At 35.8% G+C, this 23,575-nt stretch overlaps 1 protein-coding gene across 5 annotated transcripts in view; it reads left to right on the top strand.

Annotated features, from left to right (window-relative positions):
* The window catches only part of LOC138690940 (prolyl 4-hydroxylase subunit alpha-1-like), a 310,277-nt gene that overhangs the window by 244,434 nt on the left and 42,268 nt on the right, over nucleotides 1–23,575 (top strand). For all 5 annotated transcript variants that reach the window (XM_069812517.1, XM_069812516.1, XM_069812514.1 and 2 more), the window contains 3 exons: nucleotides 3,776–4,019; nucleotides 16,670–16,821; nucleotides 21,571–21,741. In XM_069812517.1, the coding sequence (XP_069668618.1) occupies nucleotides 3,814–4,019; nucleotides 16,670–16,821; nucleotides 21,571–21,741 (529 nt within the window). In that variant the 5' untranslated portion in view covers nucleotides 3,776–3,813. The remainder of the gene's footprint in view (nucleotides 1–3,775; nucleotides 4,020–16,669; nucleotides 16,822–21,570; nucleotides 21,742–23,575) is intronic.

Here is a 23,575-nt window from a genome sequence, read left to right as displayed (position 1 = left end):
GTGTTATGAATTTTTATGTGAATATTTTTATCTTGCAGAGAATTGCAATGGTGAATAAAATTTTTCACATTATATAAGAGTAATATTGCACATTAACTACTAGTGCTTGTGATAATATAACGCTGACTGAGGTTATATAAGTTTATTTTCTTTTAAGTTGTTAGTTACGTTATCACTTTAAAACATAGTAGGTTTATAAAAGTTATTCATTGGAAAGTCTCCTCATTATTGTGAAACGTACCTTTCAGAGACATTTATCGGCCTGATATGTGGTTTGAATAAACTTACTTACTTACTTACTTACTTACTTACTTACTTACATACTTACTGGCTTTTGAGGAACCCGGAGGTTCATTGCCGCCCTCACATAAGCCCGCCATTGGTCCCTATCCTGAGCAAGATTAATCCATTCACTATCATCATATCCCACCTCCCTCAAATTCATTTTAATATTATCTTCCCATCTACGTCTCGGCCTCCCTAAAGGTCTTTTTCCCTCCGGCCTCCCAACTAACACTCTATATGCATTTCTGGATTCGCCCATACGTGTTACATGCCCTGCCTATCTCAAACGTCTGGATTTTATGTTCCTAATTATATCAGGTGAAGACTACAATGCGTGCAGTTCTGTGTTGTGTAACTTTCTCCATTCTCCTGTAACTTCATCCCTTTTAGCCCCAAATATTTTCCTAAGCACCTTATTCTCAAACACCCTTAACCTATGTTCCTCTCTCAAAATAAGAGTCCAAGTTTCACAACCATAAAGAACAGCCGGTAATATAACTGTTTTATAAATTCTAACTTTCAGATTTTTTGACAGCAGACTGGATGATAAAAGCTTCTCAACTGAATAATAACAGGCATTCCCCATATTTATTTTGTGTTTAATTTCCTCCCGAGTATCATTTATATTTGTTACTGTTGCTCCAAGATATTTGAACTTCTCCACCTCTTCAAAAGATAAATTTCCAATTTTTATATTTCCATTTCGTACAATATTCTGGTCACGAGACATAATCATATACTTTGTCTTTTCGGGATTTACTTCCAAACCTATCTCTTTACTTGCTTCCAGTAAAATTCCTGTGTACAATTTGCTATCCATTTACAATTTACAATTTGCTAAGCCATTGTCGGTGCGCTGGACAGATAACTTTATCCAGAGCTGGAATGATAGGCTACTTCTGAAAATTCTGCATTGTGATTGGCATCTGTAAGTTTTCAGAATTTAACTCTTGTAAGAGCAGGGAACATGTTGCGCCTTAATCGAAACTACAGGATGATTCACCGTTTTATTTGTGAATATTTTGAATATTACAAATAAAATTTCAAACAAATACAAACTACAATGAAAAGTGCAATTTGGAAAATTGTAACACATACTCAATATGGCCGCCATTTTGATTGTTAACTTCATTTAAGCGAACTGCGATGTTACCGATAACCCTACGGGACATATCTTCTTCAATTTTACTGCAAGCTTGAACAGTAAGCCATCGATGGTCCAGTAGATCTTGAGGAAAAATCCTTTCCTTCAAGAAACCGCAAAGAAAACATCGCATGGGTTTAGATCTGGACTATTTGGGGGCCAAATTTTTCCACTATTGAAATGATCTGGAAATCGGTGTGAAATCACCCGCATGTTGAAAATTTCGTTTAAGAAATCCAACACAATGTTCGCAGTGTGCGCCCTTGCACCATCTTGCATGAACCACTGCGTATCGAAGGGCAAAGCAGTAGCAAGGACCTATGGTATTTAGTTATTGCGAAGCATACTCAAGTAACGCTCATTGTTTACAGTTGCTTCTTCTTCTTCTTCAAAGAAAAAGGGGCCAATAAGTCCGTGACTGAAAATTGCAACCCATACTGTAATTTTCGGACCGTGTTGTTGCTTTTAGTTAAGAATTAGTGGATTTTGGCTAGCCCAAAAACGCACGTTTTGTTTGTTAATCACACCACCATCCAAATTAAAATGCGCCTCATCAGAAAACCAAACGTTATTGAGAGTTTATTGTCTATTCTCAGCCTAATGACATAACATTAGTCTCTGCTGCTGCTTGTGGGCATCTGTGAGTTTATGCACAACAGTCATCTTGTACGGAAAAATAATACAGGTCACTTTTCAGAATCCGGTGAATAGATCGTCGAGAAATTCCCAGTTGTAATAATGCCTTTCTACTCGATTTTCCGGGGCTTCTCTGAATAGAGGCTCTCACTGCTTCGACATTTTCCGGCGAATGCACAGGCTTCTGTCGAGGACGCTTCAGTTCCAATATTGTTCCTTCTCTTACATATTTTTCGTACAGTTTATGAATAGTTGTGTTGGTAGCGGTCCATCGTGTTTGAAACTGTTATCGAAAGCGCCTTTGAGTCAAAACAATACTTTTTGTTTCATGAAAAATTAACATACCTGATGATCGTTGCTGCGTCGTAAGCCTTCCTTTGTCAGCCATGTTGTAAATACTGTCTCCTAGCGACAATTTTGTAAATTACACTTTGTTTTCTTATTCATTCATTTTTCCAAAGACCACTGCAACTATTCTTGGGTCACTGAATGCGATGTTTCATATCAATGTTAAAATATAACAAAGATAAATGGTGGATCATCTCTTCCGCCACCCTGCAGGTTACGATTTATTATAATGATATTTAGCCTATATTACAAACTCACAGTATACATTTCCAATTATCTATGACTTCTTGGTATTTATGACATCTGCGTCATGAGCACGGAAGAATTTTGAGAACTTTTCACAAACGCTACTTGGTTGAATGTAAATAAGTTTCATTAAAGGAAGCTGACTTTCTGTGGATAGGTAGGCCTTTCAGTTGTTCTATTTATTTAGTTTACTTTCGACTAAAACCCACAAATGAGAAGGAAATATATCTGAAACTGACTCATATAAATGAAAAAAATGTACGAAATAACAAGATTTGGAAGTGCTTCATATGTAAAGAAAAAACGCAATGAAGGCTCTTGAGGGACATGGAGGTAGAGCTCCATGATTTCATGACCTCGGCAGTGGAATGAGGTGGTGTTGTCGGCACCACTGGAAGACCCGGTGTAGTTTCCTCTGTGAATTAATACCTAGCCGCTGACAAAGCGGACGCTTTCCTTTGAAGAGATATGATACGAGTCTGTTACTTTTATAGGTAACTAATTCACCGCGGATAGCATAGGTACTCAATTTGATAGGAGACACAGTGAACCTCGGGCCATTCTGGAAGTTTTAACGATGAAAATAATTCCATGACCACTCGGGATCGAACCCGGAACCATTCTGTACGTAGTCAGTTGCTATATCATATTCTATACGTAAAAATAAATCGTTTTTCTTATAAAACTTAACTTTTTCATTCCCTCCACAAATAGAAAAATTGCTAATGAATACTATTTTGTATTCATGACACCAATAGCACATGTGACAAGCTAAGAATTGCATCTTATAAATTAATGTAACCTTTGCCTTCTCCACGCTGTAAGAATGTTGAATATGTCCGTGAATAGTATGTTTATTTGGGAATTAATATTATTTTATTGCATTATTTTAACTGTAAAAGAAGATTTCACACCTATTGATATGGTAATCACGTATGTTGTATAGTTCTTCATGACTATTCTGCTTGACTCATCACACTGAAGGCCACAGAAAGGAGTTCCCATCCCACTTGGAGTATCCCTTCCTCTGCCTCCCTCCCCTCTACCGCAGTGAAACCTTTCTCCCATGCCACAACGTGCAAACCTGAGACTCAGTTATTATTAATTGCCTTGCAGGTGTAGTAGCCAGGAGCCTGAGTGACAAGAGAACAACAATGTCCAGGACAGACGTCTCAGTTATCCTCAAGTTGGCATGGGCCACAAACCTCGTAATAGCATCATGTTTAATGACGGGGGTTCGAGCTGAACTGTACACTTGTCTAGCGGACATGGAGGAGCTCATGGAGACCGAAGGCCTCTTAATGAGGACTTTGGATGGATACATCCAGGCACAGGAAGAAAAACTGCACATTTTAAAAAGGTAAGCCATTAAAAGTTAAATGCAAATCTAATTGTGTAACAACTAACATAAGGGCAATGTAAAAATTTCTGGACGGTAATAATAATAATAATAATAATAATAATAATAATAATGTAGTTTGATAATCATTGCGCTGCTCGTCATAGTGTTATCTAGCCAAACATTTTCTTGAGTCTACTCTGGCTGCGTTGTACACTTTTAGATTAAAGACGTTGATACATAAAGTACGAATAGAACTGCGTATAATCAACTTAGTAGAGTATAGAAAAAAAAAACAAAATTGTTATTTCACTTTTTTAAGAATGCCAAGATAAAAATTTTCAAAATGATACTACGGGAATCGTTTAGCTGGATGGGAAGATAAACTGTATTGAAGTTCGGGGCAGATTGACAAGTCTAAACCCACGATATAAATTATTGCAACAGATTCTAATATTATAAAACCCTTTCTATCAAACATCAGCTGAATGATGACATGCTAGCTTAGTACGTATTCAAAATTGTTCGATATTCGAGGATAACCTATATTTACTAACAGATTTCATACCTTTGTTGTCGTTTAGTTAACTATAGGAGACACGTTTGAACCTCACAAGCGATACCAACGAGGCACCACTTATGAGACAATTAGGCCAGGAGATAATGGGATAGTGTGTTCAGTTACTTGCGCCCGCTTCATAACTTAGTGAGCTTATTCAACCAAGTTCTGTGATGTCCCCAATAGACTAATGCATTTTTTTTTTCAAATTTCATGAAATTAAACAAGCCATAAAGTCTATCATTCTTATCTCACAGCTGATTGAGTATAGTATTTAGGCCTGCATTTAAAAGTATCTTCCAACAAGACAAAATAAATAAAAGACATACACTGAATTTTCTTACTAGAGATTGAGTATAATATCTACGTATATTCTATTGCATAAGAATTTAAAGAAAAAAAAGTGAAATATCCGACAAAGCTATCGAGTTATATGAATGAAATTACACAGGATTTTCCCCGGGTGGAGGGGGGATCAAACCCTACACTACTTTGGAACTTAATACAAAATTATAGATTATAAAGTAACAATTTTTTTAAACATTGTCCATTGACTGGGAAGGCTGTGGGACGTGGGTATTGTTTTTGTATTAAATAGCAAGCAATGAGACAAACTCTAAAATATACATTCTACAATACTCAAGACTAAATTATATTAACTTATACAAAAAGGAGAAGGAAGTCGTAGGCTATACCTAGGAAGAAAAGAGAGATTAATTGAAGAAAAAACTGAATGAGGTAGAAACAAATAGTAAGAATAAAAACATTAGAGATTTATATAAGGGCATAAAAGAATTTAAGAAAGAATATCAGACAAGAGTAAACGTGATCAAGGATGAAAATTGTCACCTACTTGCAGACTCTCATTCCATCCTGAACAGATGAAAAAAATATTCTGGGCAACTACTAAATGTTTATGGGCCAAATAGAATTGATCAGGACGATGAACACAATGAGTGACGTCCTTAATTTAACAGTATATAAATAAATAATATACAGTTCGTAATAAGGAACTTACCCGAAAGTTTGTGCGTTCCATAATTCTTAATATGAGCTTTGTTGAAATGTAGTTAAATTTGAAATGACCAGTAGAAATAAATTGGATGGGACACAGTAAACAAGCAATTATTCTTTCGTTTTTAACAACAAAATAATCATATTCCCATTTCCTTTGGAAGTAGTACTTCTTCACGGGTTTAGATTTTGCCATGTTCCAGTTCTCTCTAAACTGCAGTATTTATTTATTTATTTATTTATTTATTAATTTTTTATTTATTTATTTATTTATTTATTTATTCATTTATTTATTTATTCATTCATTCATTGATTGATTCATTCATTCATTGATTCATTCGTTCATTTATTCATTCATTCACTCATTTATTTATTTATTTGTTTATTTATTTATTTATTTGGCTGGAGCGCGTTGGATGACAGCATTGACATCCGATCATATAGCTATCACTCACTTATCAACATACAATTTATTTATCGTTCTATTACTAGTAAAACCAGTTATGCAAGTTTTGTAAAAACAGGAATTAAAACTTTATAAACGCACGAAAAATCATAATAAATTCTTCAAATAAAATAATTGGTTCGCAACTTTTCGGACTTATTTCATTTTAGTAGAATACAGACAAGTCGGGGACTGTACTTAACTTATTTTACACAAAAAGTGGACTTAATCGGCTTTACTAGTAATAGGACGATATATACATAGGTAGACCTTCTTACATTATATGCACACATCATTTTAAATTTTATTTTACATGTCTTTTAACTTATTTATTTCCCTCATTCATTTTTCTCTTACTTTCTAAAGGTATGTTCCTAAGGATTTTATTACCTGTTCATTTGTAATTCTTGATAGCGTATTGTATACCTGCCGCCGCGAGAATGAATGTTGATGCAGCCGAGCGTAACTTGAACGCCATGACCGCACTGGTAGAAAAGGTGGGTGGGGTAGAAGGGATACGAAGGCAGTCGCTCTCAGGATCTACAGTTCTGCAGGTCTGCATTAGAACATATTGTTCATTAGGCAACAAACTAAATTGTAATGTTGTATTCACGTAGGCAATAACAACAATTTAACTACAGTTGAAATAAATTCACTTTGCTACAAAATGCAATCCTCTTCTATAGTAAACAGTTTAAGATAAATCGATTAATACACTTTAAAACAACTATATTCTTAATATGAAGCACTTATATTATAACTTAATAAATTATTTTATCACTTAGATAATAAAAACTGCACTCATCTTTTCTTCAAGCCAAATATATCTACAACTTTTTGATGAAATATGGCAAGTTTTAATGTTGTTGAGATATCTGTATACACTTAACAAACATGCAAAGAGCATTTAAAAAAAAAAGCCGCTCCTCGGTCATGATAGATCTCAACTAAGTATTTATACTTTAAATTGAAAGAACACGGTCTTTGCAAGAAGGGCCAGGGGATCAAGTGACCGTCCTTGAATCTTCCTGCGGGCGACCTTGCTTATATTTAACATCAGTTGGTTTATTCTGAGATTTAATATATAGACCTCGCATAAAGAGAAGTCGTTAGAAATTCATAAGCGAGACGGGGAAAATAATGAAAAATGACAATTGCACTGTTAACAACAGAATTCCTGTTTGAGAAACATCTGCCTTATGATAAGTATCTTGTAACTTTGTGATTAGGAAATCGTGAGCGGTACTTTGCTGCAGCAGTAGCATGTCCATCGCGTATATACACCATACTTACTTACTTACTTACAAATGACTTTTAAGGAACCCGAAGGTTCATTGCCGCCCTCACATAAGTCCGCCATCGGTCTCTATACTGTGCAAGATTAATCCACTCTCTATCATCATATCCCATCTCCCTCAAATCCATTTTAATATTATCCTCCCATCTACGTCTCGGCCTCCACAAAGGTCTTTTTTCCTCCGGCCTCCCAACTAACGCTCTATATGCATTTCTGGATTCGCCCCTACGTGCTACATGCCCTGCCCATCTCAAACGTCTGGATTTAATGTTCCTAATTCGTATTTACTGTATATAGTATGTGTGAAGATAGGCTATATGACATTATCAACACTTTAAACATCGAACGAAGGTACAATAGTCGGCAATCGTCGTTAGCCTCACGGTCTAGGCTGCACATCCAATTCATAAGCTGGGCGTCAACAGAAATGAAGGGTTCTGCGCTTAGGGTAACCGTGATCGCCTCTCCCGTATTTTGTTTAGTCAACTGTCTGAACCTCACAAGTGATACCAACATGGCACCACTTATGAGGTAACTAGGCCAGTTCCTTTCTCCCTCCATCACATACGTCGCCTATTAGTTACATATTACACTAAACAGACTTCAAATTCATACAAACATTTAACTCCCGTATTTGAGATAATTTTTCTATCGTTCCGGTTCCCGTGTTGACCTTCTAATTCTCCCGTATTTTTATTAACTAGTCATGATCGTTAATAATTTTTAAATATAATCTAGTAACAATAGATACCACAGTCTAATTTATGTATTAGACTGTGATAATACCCCCAAATTCGATATAAACTGACACTAATCGATAGTTTAGTATATACTAATCGATACAATTGTTCCTGTTAATAATAATAATAATAATAATAATAATAATAATAATAATAATAATACTAATAATAATACTTACTTATTTACTTACTGGCTTTTAAGGAACCCGGAGGTTCATTGCCGCCCTCACATAAGCCCTCAATAGGTCCCTATCCTGAGCAAGATCAATCCAGTCTCTATCATCATATCCCACCTCCCTCAAATCCATTTTAATATTATCTTCCCATCTACGTCTCGGCCTCCCCAAAGGTCTTATTCCCTCTGGCCTCCCAACTAATACTCTATATGCATATTTGGATTCGCCCATACGTGCTACATGCCCTGCCCATCTCAAACGTCTGGATTTAAAATAATAATAATAATAATAATAATAATAATAATAATAGAGTAATATAAATATTAACATAATATGTACCTTAACGTCCAGCATGATCATTATTATCGTAATTATAACATATCATCTGCGAAATCTGGCTCAAATACTTCTACGTCACCCTCATCCGCAGCTAAATATTTTGTTAATAAAATTTGTTATAAACCATGGATAGACAGACATCACAGTGTTTCCTTTTTATAATTCCCAATTTCAATATAAGTAGTCTAGTCCACTTACGCTTTAACGAAATCATTTTTGCAGTTTATCGTTCTTCCTGTGGACGATAATACAATACGTCATGACCCTAGCGCTTCTGAGTTTTTAATAAATTTCGTAGGGCGACCCATATTTATGTCCAACTTTTTATTACACTGTAGTAGCGAAACCAATCAGGTTAAGTGATCCATTCCACCGCTGAAATGTACCGTGTTCCATACCATTAAAAGCACAAAAGAAGCTGTCATTTTATTTTACTTTATTGTGTTCTCAGTACGGTCCGAAACATTTAATGTAATCAGAAAAATGTACTGTAAATCTTAAAACATTAACCATGGTCACAAGACTGTCTGTGTACGATCGAACACGAACTGCTGCTTGAATGGAGATGTGGCAGTCCCCATCTATGATGGAGAATGGTGAAAGGAAGAAATGCGACGCTGGACTACAAGACCATCAAGAGACTTCACTTCAACTTGATTCGCACTGGCTCAGTTACGCAACAGAAAGGTGCTGGCCGACCAAAAACAGTGATCACAGATGAGGCCAAAGCAGCCGCTACTGAGGCCTTCCAGAGAAGTCCTAACAAATCCATTCGACAATACCAGCGGGAATCTGGTGTATCTGTGGGTCCGACAGCGGTTGCTAAAGAAAATAAATTGGCGGCCATGGAAGCCACACTTTGTGCAAGCTCTGTCATGTAAGGACTGTGATATCAGAAAGGAGTTTGCGGAGTCGCTACTAGCATGGTTTCAAGAGGAATCTAATCTTTTGCGACATATTCTATGGTCAGACGAGAGGAGTGTGGCCGGGTGCCAAGAAATGCTTGTGAGAACAGTACAGAACGTTCAGCCATGTCTGGAAAATGTGCAGCAAATGCTGATGCTTACATCGAATTTTAATATTGGTGGAATCTTAAGCAATCCTAATGACTGGACTATTAGTTCATGCTACTTTGATCCTGTCATATTAATTGATTTACTTGTGATAAACGAATAAAAAATTGGACATAAATATGGGTCTCTCTATAGATAAATATACAAAAGATATGATATTATTACTGACACATCAAAGTTTGTTTTTTATCTATGAAACTACAATGTAGGGTCATTTTTTATTTTTTGACATAACGAAAGCAAATTACTTCAAACTACTAATCAATATTTAATCATTAAATAAGTAAAAGGAATATTGCAAAGTTTTTGTCAGGAGTTTCATGTTCTGTTACATATTACTGACAATAGCTAAATGGAATGGAAGTTCGTTTAACATAAAATAATTCATATTCGACACCAGAAATGGCGATAAAACTAAAAGTTGTTACCATGTGTTATTAATGGAGAAAAATTCGCTCCGGTGCCGAGGATCGAACCCAGGTTAGAGTACCCAGTGAGTAGAACTGGGGGTCCCGTGTTCGATCCTCGGTGGTGAAGCGAATTTTTCTCCATTAAAAACAAATTCATGGAAACATCCCGCTCTTCCGAAATTGTACTCTAGATACATTATTATATGCAGACGATCAGGTTCTTTTTGCTACAAATGAAGACGAGCTGCAATACTCAATACATCATCTGAATATAATAGCACAAAATTTCAATATGAAAATTTCCCCAACAAAACAAAAATTATGGCGTTCCAAGGTAAACAGCCAGTTAGGAGTAAAATTTGCATTGGAACCCATACGTTAGAACAGGTAAACTCATTTAAATATTTAGATTATAATTTGACATATTTACTTGTTACCGATATATCTGAAAATATTCAACATTTTAATGGAGCCTTAAGAACCATCAACCAGGTTTTCACAACCACGAAAACCCAAAAACATACCAGGTTAAAAGCATATAAAGTTCTAGCAAGACCTGTCCTCACGTATGGTAGTGAAGTCTGGACTGTCCGAAACTCAGATGTTCAACGCCTATTACTACCGGCTACAGCTTGCTTGATCACAAAAGGAATGAACTAATTACAAAAGAATTGAAAATTACACCTATTTATGAACATCTCAACCACTATAGACAAAAATGGCTTAACCATGTCAATAGAATGGACCGTTCCAGACTCCCAAGATAAATTCTCCGCTATATACCACATGGAAGACGATCTTTGGGACGCCCCCTGAAAAGATGGACGGAGACCGTAACAGGCCACTAGGCCTAATACCTGCAAGGGCGATGATGATGAAAACCAAATGGTAACCATCACAGATAATTCTGTGGGACAAAAAAAAAAAATATGTTTACGTAGATAAAAGTAATTAAATCGTAATTTCCGATCATAACATATCGTCATTGGTTTGACAATACATCCTACGTGATTTCCACATTCTATTTATAAAAGCACATAAGAAATACTCTGTTTTGCCCTAAAACACCATTAGATTTTTTCGGATACATAATAGGTATCACAGATTGATGCAGCTTGAAAATATAATATACCGAAAAAGCAAAATCGATGAAAATGCACATAGGAGGTACAGTCAAACAATGACGATTTGTTTTTTCAAGAAAAAACTCTGGAACTTATAAAAAAAAACACACATACACACTCACAAACTTAAAATTTTACCTGAGCCCGTCCAAACCTTCAGAGCATAGTAATTAAGGTTTATTTATTTTTATCATTGCTCTTTAAGTGTAATAATTTAAGTATGACGACTTTTGATATTTGCTTTTAAATTGGTTTTGTTTTAGTTATTTTTGTATTGGTCCTTGTTTCTTGTACTCATATGTTGTGAAGACTAAAATTAAGAGATTAATATTCAGAAATAGAATTTTGAATATTCCAACAGGTCCTTTAACTAAACATTTCCAACTTTTCGGAACTACATACGATATTGGTTCCATGAACAAGGTAAATATGTAAGACCACTTTGTTGGACTTGTGTTGTCTCACTACTCCAAACAACTGAGATCAGTAGCTAACTCTAACCTTAAGAGAAAAAACAAGTGCATCAATACATCAACAAAATAATAAATAAATCAGTTTGTATGATATGAAAATGAGTAGGCTACTCACTGGTCATTGCTTATGATTTAGTCTGACATATGTATTGTTCATCTGATTGTACAGTACTATCCAAACATCCTCTTCGTGAAACAACAGCGTCTTAGTCTTTATCTCATTCTACTGTAACGCTAGTATAGTATGTGTCATGCTAAAAAAAAACCTAGTTTACAATCAACAACCCTATCCTTATTATAACATCATCACTGTTTGCTTGACACCAACAATAGGGCAGGCATGTGCAGTTGCCACTTCTTTCTTTCTATCTTATCTTATTTCATCTTATCCTTTGCGCAGCTCATACAAGACTAATGTTGCAGTTATTCATGAGAAATGGCAACGTCATATCACTTACCGAAGAAGACATAAGACAATCACAGTAGGGATCGCTTCTCAAGGAGGTTGCAAATTTGTACATCCCCCAGTAATTTTGCCGAACTGCCGACTTTGTTGCTAGATTATTATTTTACAATTTTCATTCATGACTATTTGCAGCTGATGGCGTCTTGTTTTATACGTCTGCAGGAGTCTCTTCATTTGCACAGAAGTTGAAAACCTAGAGAAGGTAGTTTGTAGAAGATTTCGGCTTGTGCGGGAACAGGAGGATTAGAATAGGGTTACCAGATTAAAAATCATAAACCTAGGACATCAAGGATAAAAAAAATCCAGTAAAAAGAAGTTTTAAACTTCAAAAAAGGTGTCTCAAAGATATTTTGATAGACTTGCATGTTTATTTTCAGGCAACGATACTACGCTTTTTATAAGAAAATTGTACATATAAAAAGTATTACATCTGTAGTTCTCTGATTGAGGATCTGGCTGATATACACATCTATTATCAGGCAGTACATTTCACTTTACGATATGTGTCAGAGGAAGAATAATTGTTTGTATAGGTACATCTGAAGTCTGATTAGTGGAATATGTAGTTAGTCAGTGAGGTATACAATGGAGGAGGAAAGGAACTGGCCACCCTACCCCATTATGTCCTGCCTAGTTGCCTCGTGAGTGATGCCTTGATGGTGTCACTTGTAGGGTCCGTCCAGACCTGTCTTCGGACAGTTGACTAAACAACATCTGTAGTATTCCCCCTGTATTTACTGACGCACCAGTCATAGCTGGAAGTTTTTGTTTGTCAAAATAATATGTGGAAACCTCCAGAGTCCATATCTTGAAAGTTATAAGTACCTACTGCAGGAATATTACTGTCCTTATTCTGTCTTTGCTATAAAAAATGGATTAGGTTACATTTCCTAATATTGGCCACCCTATCCCATTATCTCCTGGCCTAGTTGCCTCATAAGTGATGCCTTCTTGGTATCACTTGTCAGGTTCAAACTTGTCTTTGGACAGTTGACTAAACAACAAATAACATCATTTCCTAATCTAAAAAAGACTGTATGGTAAAAAGACTACATAGACTTTCCCGAAAATCTCATGGTCTTCCCTGGATGCCTTCAAACCCGGACATGCTCGGCATTTCGGACGCTTGGTAGCTAACTCTGAGACGTGGTCTGCTTTCCTCATTTATATGCGTTTGTCATACTCTCTGATATAGATACCAACATAATTTCGTAAGAAACTAAAAACACGGAAAAGTACGGGTGTCTTTTTCAACTACAAAAATGTCTGAGGTAATAACGACTAGGAAAAAGTTATTTATTCGGCTTATGCAACAAAACGTCCCATATTTCGCATATCTATTAGTTTCTGAAACAACATGCACACAGACACCACGGTAAACATCTACGGTATCACTATGTGGTAGAGACCGTTGTGTGGAAGTAAGCGCAAGGACGAACGAGGATTGAGTTACACAGGCAGTGTAATTCTAAGCAAAGATAGCCTGGTACAAGCAAAGTGTAATAAAAATCCTACCTTCAGCTCTCTATAAATTTGTGAATGCTGATGCTCAAAATTGAGTCCTTCTCCTTGTTCCTTTCTTCGTCTGTGGAGCTGTTGTTGCCTTTCGCTATCATTCCCTAAATAAATGACAATTTCAAGTTCTACATCCAGCAATCTTTCTTTATCAGATAATTGTCTACCCATATCCTTCACTTGCTGAACTTCTCATGACACTCTTGCACAGATATACTGTATTTGGAAACTTCTGACCTGTTAATTTGCTGACATCTTCCATTTTGAATGTGTTATTCTGCGCAACACAGTTTTTACAGTGACTAAAATTAGCCCAAATTTTTATCGCATTAAGGAAGAAGGCATAGAACTGAAGGATTATGCTTCTGTAAGAGGTGGTCTATTTTATAACTGGAAAATTTAGGTTTGAGGGGTTTTCTAAGTTCGTTGATGTCTGTGTTTGTAAGAGGAGGAAAATCTATGCTCCTAAACTGAGCCAGAGCGAGATGTTTCCTAAGTCAAACAATCACGATATCCTACAAATTTGGCTTTCAGGTATACCTCCCTGCAAAGCTGACTTGAATAATTTCAAGGGAAAAATTGTTCCAGGGCTGGGTATCAAGCCCAGAACCTTTGGCTAACTGTGCCAACACACCACCGACTGAACTATCCACGAGTCTGGTACAGTTCCTGGGTATTTCAGTCGGTAGAGCATTGGCGCGCTCAGTCAAAGATCCCAGGCTCGATATCTGGCTCTAGAACAATTTTTCCCTTGAAATTATTCAAATCATGATATCCCTTTGGTAGTTCGGATCTTATTAAGAGAAACATTGTGGTAAGCTGCGTTGCCAATTTCTAAGCACAGTTATTATTGAGGAAGTTAGGGATGAGCTATTTCTGTAGCCACTTTTCGTAGTTACAGTACATCTCGATATGATAATCGCTCATTTTGTGGCGTGACATGAAGGCAACCTATATCTTATGCATTGGGAATGAAACCTATTTCTTCCCATCCATTGATGACTATGAGTCGCTGACCTTTCAACAACGATGCCGTGAGTCCCTGGATTAAATCGTCACTCCATTGATTATCCATATAAACAACAAGGTGACTGTCATCCCTAAATTTCATTTTCCGAAGGTAATAGAGTTAAATGGCTCTGGTGTCATGGTGTTTTGCAAACACTTGGCAATTGCTTTTTGTTTGCTTCCAGCTTGATTTTTCTTTTTTTCTTCCAGCAAAACAGTAATATTATAATTTTGCGAAGTATAGTGATTCTACCTCCAAAAATGAATTGCACTTAGCATGCACATTCTTCAGGATCGGCCACTCCTTTGCACTTACAAACTCCCTGTTCCTGCAGACTTTAGTGAATTCTTATGAATAGGTATAGTATAGGCTAGTTGGCAATGTAAATTATATTTTAACTGATAAAGCCTTGCACATCCATTTCTATTTGCCCTTTCATAAATGTAATGTATATCAGGAAGTTCTCTTAATGTGAATCTTCCTGTGATAACAAGAAACTAACAAATTGTCTGTACCGGTACGTAATACTTATGCATGAACTTTGTAATGTTTACAAAAACTTATTTACACTGCAATTCTTCACTTCAAAAGCATGACACTGAAACATTAGCTGCTTGTCTCTTAACAGGACTTGAAAGATCCCGATATACCGGTATCTAAAAGAAAGGACAACCATTTGGTGTATATTGACAACATCACTGGTTTCATCTGCAATGACGGATAGAAAATTTGCTTTACGAATTCCCCTTATTATTCCCTTCTGATATAGCTCAAATATAATTTGGATAATTTAATTTTTTACTATATAGAAGTTTCTTAGTTGGATCATTCCTCAATGGTCTACTTCCGCACTTATACAAAATTTAAAAAATCACCAGGGTAACATTGTGACATACAGTGAATGAAACAAAATTATTTATTTTACCATGACCCTCCAGTACAGTATGTCTACAAAAATCCTCTGTGATTACAAACTGGTATAATTTCGTAACAGTGTATATTAAGAGCCATATAATAGTATCATCAGAAAATTCCTGTTTGAATATTATTGTAAATGCTGATAGAAACAATAGATGGCAGCAGAAGCGAATACAAGCGTTAATATTAGTTTTGTTATTTCAGGTTTGTCAATCTTTTGGTATTTTTTGCATTGTTGCACTGTAATCTCAATGTTCATGGCCATCTTAATGAACAACTGGCGGGATGGTGGATTGGGCACACTGAAGACAAGATGCCTTCTGCAAGTTGCCACCAAGGTCTCCGGATTTTAATGTCTATCACATCTTCTTATGGGGTTACATAAAAGAGATCATCTATGTGCATCCACTGCCTCAGAATCTGCATGAGCTATGGTATCTTATCTCCAGTGCCATTGAGTCCATTCCAAAAGATATGTAGAAGAGTGTGTGGTGTGAGTGGGAATATCGACTTGATGTCTGCTATGTGACACACTGGTCACAAATTGTCTGTGGGATAAGTGCTATAAAATTTTTGAGTTGCTCTTTCCAGTGTCACCATTTTCATGTACTTATGACTACTGACAGTGACGCCATATCCGTTTATAATCCCTGAGGTTTTTTGTGGGCATCCCATATTACTTAGACCAGTTACCATACACATTGCATTCTGTAATTACTAAATGAAATGTTTACAGACACAGGTTTCTATATGAAAGTTACTCATAAAGATCTCCTTTATCATCTCTGAAAGTTTGTAACAAAGTCACAGAATCACTCAGTATAATGCATAACTGTGTAACTCTTTAGTAAGTACTATCATATCCAGCTTTTCTATGTTGGAACAAGAGACATGACGAAGGACAAGAGAAGGAAAAAGGGGAGAAGGGAGGAAATTAGAGATACAGACGGACAGAAAATAATAAATCTCTCATTGCATACAATTATTAGTAGTATGAAGCTTGCATCACTGTAAAGAATAATAATAACTGACACAAATGATAAGATAAAATCATGTAATTGCTTTATAATTATTTAAATTGTATGGTGTAATGGAATATCTTTTATCCCACAGGCATGCTGCAGATTATGCAAGAGAACACGAGGAAGCTAGTCAAGACATCCAAGGTTACCTGTCAAATCCAATTAATGCATATCTGTTGGTGAAGAGGCTCACCACAGACTGGAAAGAAGTAGAAACGCAGATGGTGGATGATGTTGGAAAAGGTATTATTCATATACAGTAATCATTTCATACTCATAATAAAAAGAAATGTCACTCTGTCATAGAGAACAATACAGTCTTATAAACCATAAAATGTTCCATGTTGAATCTTTCGTACACTACTTTTAACACTTGAATATAAATAATTGATTAAATGGCGATCTTACTCGTATCGATTATGTAAGCATGTGCGGCTTACAGCTGTTTCGGTGCTACTTGACACCATCCTCAGAGTCTACTAGACCTCAGCGCTATCTCAACTTTGCTGTCTGTTGTGTGGTTGTCACCCACAACTGATCTAGTAGGCTCTGAGGATGGTGTCAAGCAGCACCGAAACAGCTGTAAGCCGCACATGCTTACATAATTAACACGAGTAAGATCGCCATTTAATCAATTGTTCATAAAATGTTATTTGGAAGTTATTCACTTTTTTGTCCTTTCGTTAACTTTACTAACCCATACTAATAATCATTAATGAATTTCTCAGAAGTTAAGAGATTTAAATCATTGATAGCAAATATACACCATGTCTGGGCTAGAGGTATCAAGAAATAATTGTTCACCATTTATTAACAGAAGGATATTTTATTATTATATATTTGTTACAGGATGCCAAACTCTCCAAGATTTTATTTTTATAACAACAAAGCAAGAAAATTGAAGAAAACAAAAAAGGTACGATTTATCATTGCGATTTATACCACGAATTGCTAACAGTCGACATTAATCATTCTAATTGAACGTAAAATGTGGACATTACAGCAAAAAGTGAGGTGCGTGCTTTGGCTTGCTGAATTTAAATCTGTTACCAAAGTTAGACGCCAATTTTACCTAGAATTCAACATGGATCCACCTAGTTTTGAAATCAGTTTTGCAGTGGGATAGAACTAGACAAGATCCTTGATTCCACAGACAGGCAAATATCCCAAGAAAAAAATAACTGAAGAAACAGTCAATCGTATAAGAATTGCATTCAACCAGAGCCCAAGGAAGTCCATTAGGCAGACTAGTCATCAGTTACAGATTCCCAAATCAACTGTTCATGACGTTCTTCATAAATGACTCAAACTATGTGCATATAAACTGCAGCTTCTTCACTGTATTCAGCGAAATTATAGAAGAATAAGAAAAAATTGTGCGACTGAAATTCTGCAACGCATTGATGAAAACCCTTCATATCTTGAGGAAGTGTATTCATTGATGAAGTTACATTCCATCTCTGCAATAAAGTTAACAGCCATAAGAATCCTTGTGCTGTAGTGGAACACCAAAGAGACATGGAGAAAAACTTAATGTTTGGATGGGGTTAATGCACAATGCATGCACTTCACTTTTTGCTGTGGGTTTACGTTCAATTAGGGTGATTAGTGTAGACTGTTAGCAATTCGTGAAATAAATCACAGTGATAAATCATATCTTTTTTGTTTTCTTCAATTTCCTTGCTTTGTTGTATAGATTTCTAGCATTATTGTTATAAAAATAAAATCTTGGAGGGTTTCTGCATCTTGTGCCAAACATATAATAATAAAATATTCTTCTGTTAATAAATGGTGAACAATTACTTCTTTATACCTCTAGCCCGGACATGGTGTATAATACCATATTTACTCGCGATATGACCACAGACATTAAAGCGAGTATAAATAACAGCGAGAAAAAAAAAAAACCATATTTACTCGTATAATACACGCCATGGCATAATTCACGCAGCTGAATTTTTACCATACAATTTTTTAAAATTATATATCCTCGAATATTTCATGCATTTGCCGGTAATATTTTGTAATTTTTTCCAAGAATGTTTCATGCTGAGAGGAATTTCAGTTAACATCCTTTAATGGTCGGTTTAGCACTGCTACCTGCTACACTGGAAGATACCATAAGTTGAGAGTCTCAAACCAGGTGCCCATGCGACAGGTTTTTGTGCGATGTTTGTGCTACTTTATGGTCGATACTCTCACGAAAAAAAATCAATTTTGTCGCTAATAGCATAGTCCTCAACTGCACAACACGTTACATGAGACTATTTTCAAGAATTTTGGAAATTTTCTATACCTGCAGATTACAGATTACCACGTTTTAGTATGCTGGCAGTGAGACGAGATATATCGGTAAAAGTATGCGTTATAATATCAGTTAACTAACATATAATATAATCCAATGTAGGATCTCATTTTTTTTTTTTTTGTAAAATGTAGTACTGGTATTTTGAAACTTTTCTCGCATAAACCACGCACCCCCATTTTACAACACAAAACTATGGAACTATTAACGAGGTAATGCAAAATTTAACACGAGAAAGACACATAATACGTTTTTCGAAGTGATATAGTGTTAAAAGTTGTGTAATCAAGATTTATAACAAAACTATGGTAAAAAATTTGGTAAACTATGCGAGTAAATACAAGGTTAAGTCGATAAGTATCTGCAGTCCCTTTTTATAATTTATTACAACAGAAAACTTACATTCACCTCATTTTTCAACCAAGTCCCCTTGCTTCTCAATGCACTAGTCCATCATTGCACAAGCTTCCTGATGCTTTCAGAAAAAAAGTTTTTCGGCTGAGCAGCAAGCCACATATGCACCAATTCCTTCACTTCTTGGTCTGTGGTGAATCAGCGGCCCTCTAAGGCACATTAAATAGTCTAAAAAGATGGAGATCTAACAGGGCGAGATTGGGACTGGTTTCACAATGCTCAAACACCTAGAAACATAGTTTCTCAATAGTTTGAGCAATATGGGTGCGCATTGTCATGCAACAAAACAACTCCTGACAATAGGCCTCAGCGTTTGGTTCGAATTGCAGGTTTCAGTTAGTTGCTCAGCATTTCACTGTAACATGCACTGTTTATTGTTGAGCCCTTCTCCAAATAATGTTACAGTATTGGCCTTTGTGAATCCCAGAAAAGTGTGAGCATCATATTTCCTGCGGAGTATTGATCTTGAATTTCTTTTTGACTGGAGATTCGGGGTGTTTCCATTCCATATTCTGGCGTTTGTTTTTATGTTCAAAGTGATGGATTCACGTTTCATCTCCAGTGGCTGTTCGTCTTCATCTTTCTTAGCATAGTGGACCAGTAAATGTTGGCAGATGGCTATACAATTGTGTTTGTGCTCTTCAGTGAGCTGTTTTGAAACCCACCTTGCACAGACTTTATAAAAGCCAAGCCTATTATGAATAATGTCATATGCAGAACCATGACCAATTTGCTTATGGTTTGCCACTCCATCAACAGTCACTCTTTGGTTCATCTGAATCATGGCATGAACTTACTCATTGTTGGCATCACTAGTGGATGTAAATGGGCATTCTGCTTTTTCCTTGTCCTTCACACTTGTCTGACCATTTTTTAACTTATCAATCCATTCGTACACCCTTTACCATGGTGAAATATTGTCCCCATATTTTGCAGAAAGTCTTCGATAGATTTCGGCTCCTGGTACACTTTCAGACGATAAAGAACGGGTCAGTGCACGCTGTTCTTCTTTGGTGCAAATGAAAAGAGGTGCAGCAGTGTTTGCTATGCAACAGCACAACACTAAGTGGAGTGCTAACGGCCAAACATTTCACAAAGTGACAAAGGCACCACCTGTCGACATGCGCACACACAAAGTAATATAGACAACCTACATAAGATTATAACAAAAGTGCCTGATACTTATTGACTTACCTTCGTATATATTTTAATCATGAAATGTTCTAATAATTAGGTAACCTTGGTTCCAGGATTAGTGTTGGTTTTGTACCATATTAAAACAACTTTACCTTGACATTAAAATTAAATATTTATTGATTGGCTTGATTATAATAATAATTGTTTGTGATTGGAGTAAGTGTAGAGACAGTTGACGTAGATGTTTGTACTATTTTTGCTCGAGCTTTGTGTTGCTTATATTGACGTATGTATTCTGCATTAATTAGTCTTTCTTCATTTGGATACGTTATTACTACATTGTGAATTATCTTTCTCTTGACGTTTTCTTTTCCTGTGAAATCTCATATATTCTGCGTAACTGCTTCTTGTAAACATGTTTATCTGGGTGTGACATCACATGCTTGCAGTTGTTAAGGTTATTGCGTCATTCCCTCAGCATAGCAGTTGCGTAAGCCAAACAAAAATGGTCCTAACTTCTAATTCGTAAGACATGGATCAAAATAGATTGCATTTTTGAAATGTCTTATTTGTTAACATATTTAATTCGTAATATGTCTGGACCAATCTTTTACAGTTTACCCATAGCAAGTGGTTGCACAATTTCATTTTATTTTGGAAATAAAATCAACATATAGATCAGTCTTTATTCTTCCATATACATATAACATGTTCCAATAAATACGCCATAGGTATTAAGTTATTAGAATCCAAAAGGGATTTGAATTAGTGTTACTGTTACGCGAATATGTGTCCATTTCATCCTAGTAACCGTCAAATAATAACACTGTTCAATGCTAAAAATCCTCCTGCATACAGATGGTAATGAAAGTAATGTTGTTAATAATAATTTTGTATACCTATTACACAAAGTATTAAATACTGGGTTTGCAAAGAATTGGATCCGAGAGTTTAAAATTATACATTTTATAATAAATAAATAAATCCATGGTGCGATAGCCCATAGAGGACCAAGACCGACCAGTTGACTGCAGACTTTACATCCACGTGTCTTTTTCTTACTTTGTTATGTTTAATATAGATATCAAAGTTTGAAGTGGCATAAGATATGTTGTAACATTTCTTACTTTCTTCAGTTTTTGTACAGAACATCACAAAATTTCGGGACATACTCAAGTTCCCTTCAGATGAAGATTTAAATGGAGCAGCTGTTGCACTTACACGGCTCCAAGACACCTATAAGTTGGACACAGCATCTGTTGCAAGAGGAGAGTTAAATGGTGTACAGTATAGCACTGAGCTGTCTGGTAAGTTCTACACTTTTTTAAACTTTCAGTTTCTAAGCTTCTATTACACGAAATAGCTGTAACTTAGTCTGTAATATTAAAAATTACTTTTGTGACAAGACAGAACTAATATATTGTACCTTGGACCAGCAGTAGGGATGATATGAATAAGGTGCTTAAACTCTAAATTAATTTATTTTAATGCTCGGAAAAACAGGCTAACTCACACTTTCTTAAAATGGAGAAAAATTGAGTTTTGTAAATGAGGCTGAAAAAGAATATTAATGATGATCTTTATTCATATTTGTGAGCATGAGATTCAAGCAGACAATATAAATTTATATTTTTGTTACAGAAAAGTTTTTTTTATTATATCCCCAAACCAGTGGCGGCTCGTGGCTGAAAATGAGAGTGTGCTACAATATGGGAAATTTACTTTAAAAAGTAGTTAAAATTTGGTTGATCTACTCACTAGTGGAGCAGTATGAAGTTCATGCTGCAGAATCTGTCAATCAGTGTTCCCAACACATAAATTGTATCCCTGTCAGTCTAACACTTGGAAATCCGTCAGAATCCGTTAAAATTAAAAAGAAATAAGACCCACTTAATATATCTATATAAAAATGAAAACAAATACTAATGCCATTTTCTTACCAATCTTGATTAAAATAATAATAATTCATCCACATCATCTGCCTCTACTTCTGCAGTTGATGTGCTGGGTTGGTCTGCGTTCCCTCAAAAATTAAACAATTAAAAATGACAACAGTTAAAAAAGTCAAAAGATGATGTAAATCGTAATTTCCGCCAGAAAATCCGTCACCCGTCAAAGCCATTCTTTTCCCATCTGCTACATTGAAATTCCGTCAGTTTTGACGGAACTGACGAAATTTCCGTCCAGTTGGAAACACTGCTGCCAGTTACTTTGGAGTTCAATCCCTCCGTGTCGGCAACCAGCAATCAAAATTTTAAATTCGAATAGCATTCCGGTGCATTCAAGCCATCTGTCGGAAGGTTGAAGGAGTAGAATAGGAGTAAATTGTATTAAATATAGTACATATAAATAAGCTAATATTAAATGTTATAAACAATACGTTTCAGTTTTACAGGAAAGTTTAATAATTAGCATAAGAATAAAATATTCGTCCCTACATTCTGTAATCAAGACTTGTAAAATAGACACAAACTCACAAATAGTACACAACTGCTTCTCAGAGATGTCGTGGCATCCGCGTTCTTTGTAGATTGCAAACCATCTATACAGTCACTCACTCCTGATTGGTTGTAGATTTTATAAAAGGCCAGTGCGAACGAGTCATTTCAATTCGCTGCGTTTCCTTGTAGCTCACACTGTTTATGCTCGTATAATGGGAAACCATAGATTACGTCATACAACAAGCGAATGTAAGCTCTCTGCGCATGTGCAAGGTTCGCTGCATTTCACTGCGATAAGGAAGTCAACACACATTACTGACTGGGACTTGCAGACGACGCACAAGCTAAAGACGATAGCAGTTCCCGATTCTTCGTGCATTGGAACGCGTAACACGAATGAAAGGAAGAAAATATAAATAAGATTATGCTAGGGACAGAAAATTAACTGTGTGCTGCAGCACTGTAGTACATAAAGAGCGGCCACCACTGCCCCAAACATGAAAACTTAAATAATAGAGAAAGAAAAATTATTTGAGAACTTGTTTCAACATTCACAAAATCTAACTTCTGCTTAAAAATATTTCTATTCACTACTAACTCTACAATATTTATAAAATCTTTCAACTAGCCTTTTATTAACATGTCATACTAGGTTTAATACAATTTTTAAAATATTATTTTGGCTAGGAAAGTGTGAGCA

The sequence above is a fragment of the Periplaneta americana genome, chromosome 16 (genome assembly GCF_040183065.1).
Source record: "Periplaneta americana isolate PAMFEO1 chromosome 16, P.americana_PAMFEO1_priV1, whole genome shotgun sequence".
In the NCBI taxonomy this organism is placed as follows: domain Eukaryota; kingdom Metazoa; phylum Arthropoda; class Insecta; order Blattodea; family Blattidae; genus Periplaneta; species Periplaneta americana.
This window is presented reverse-complemented; position numbering and strand designations above follow the sequence as displayed.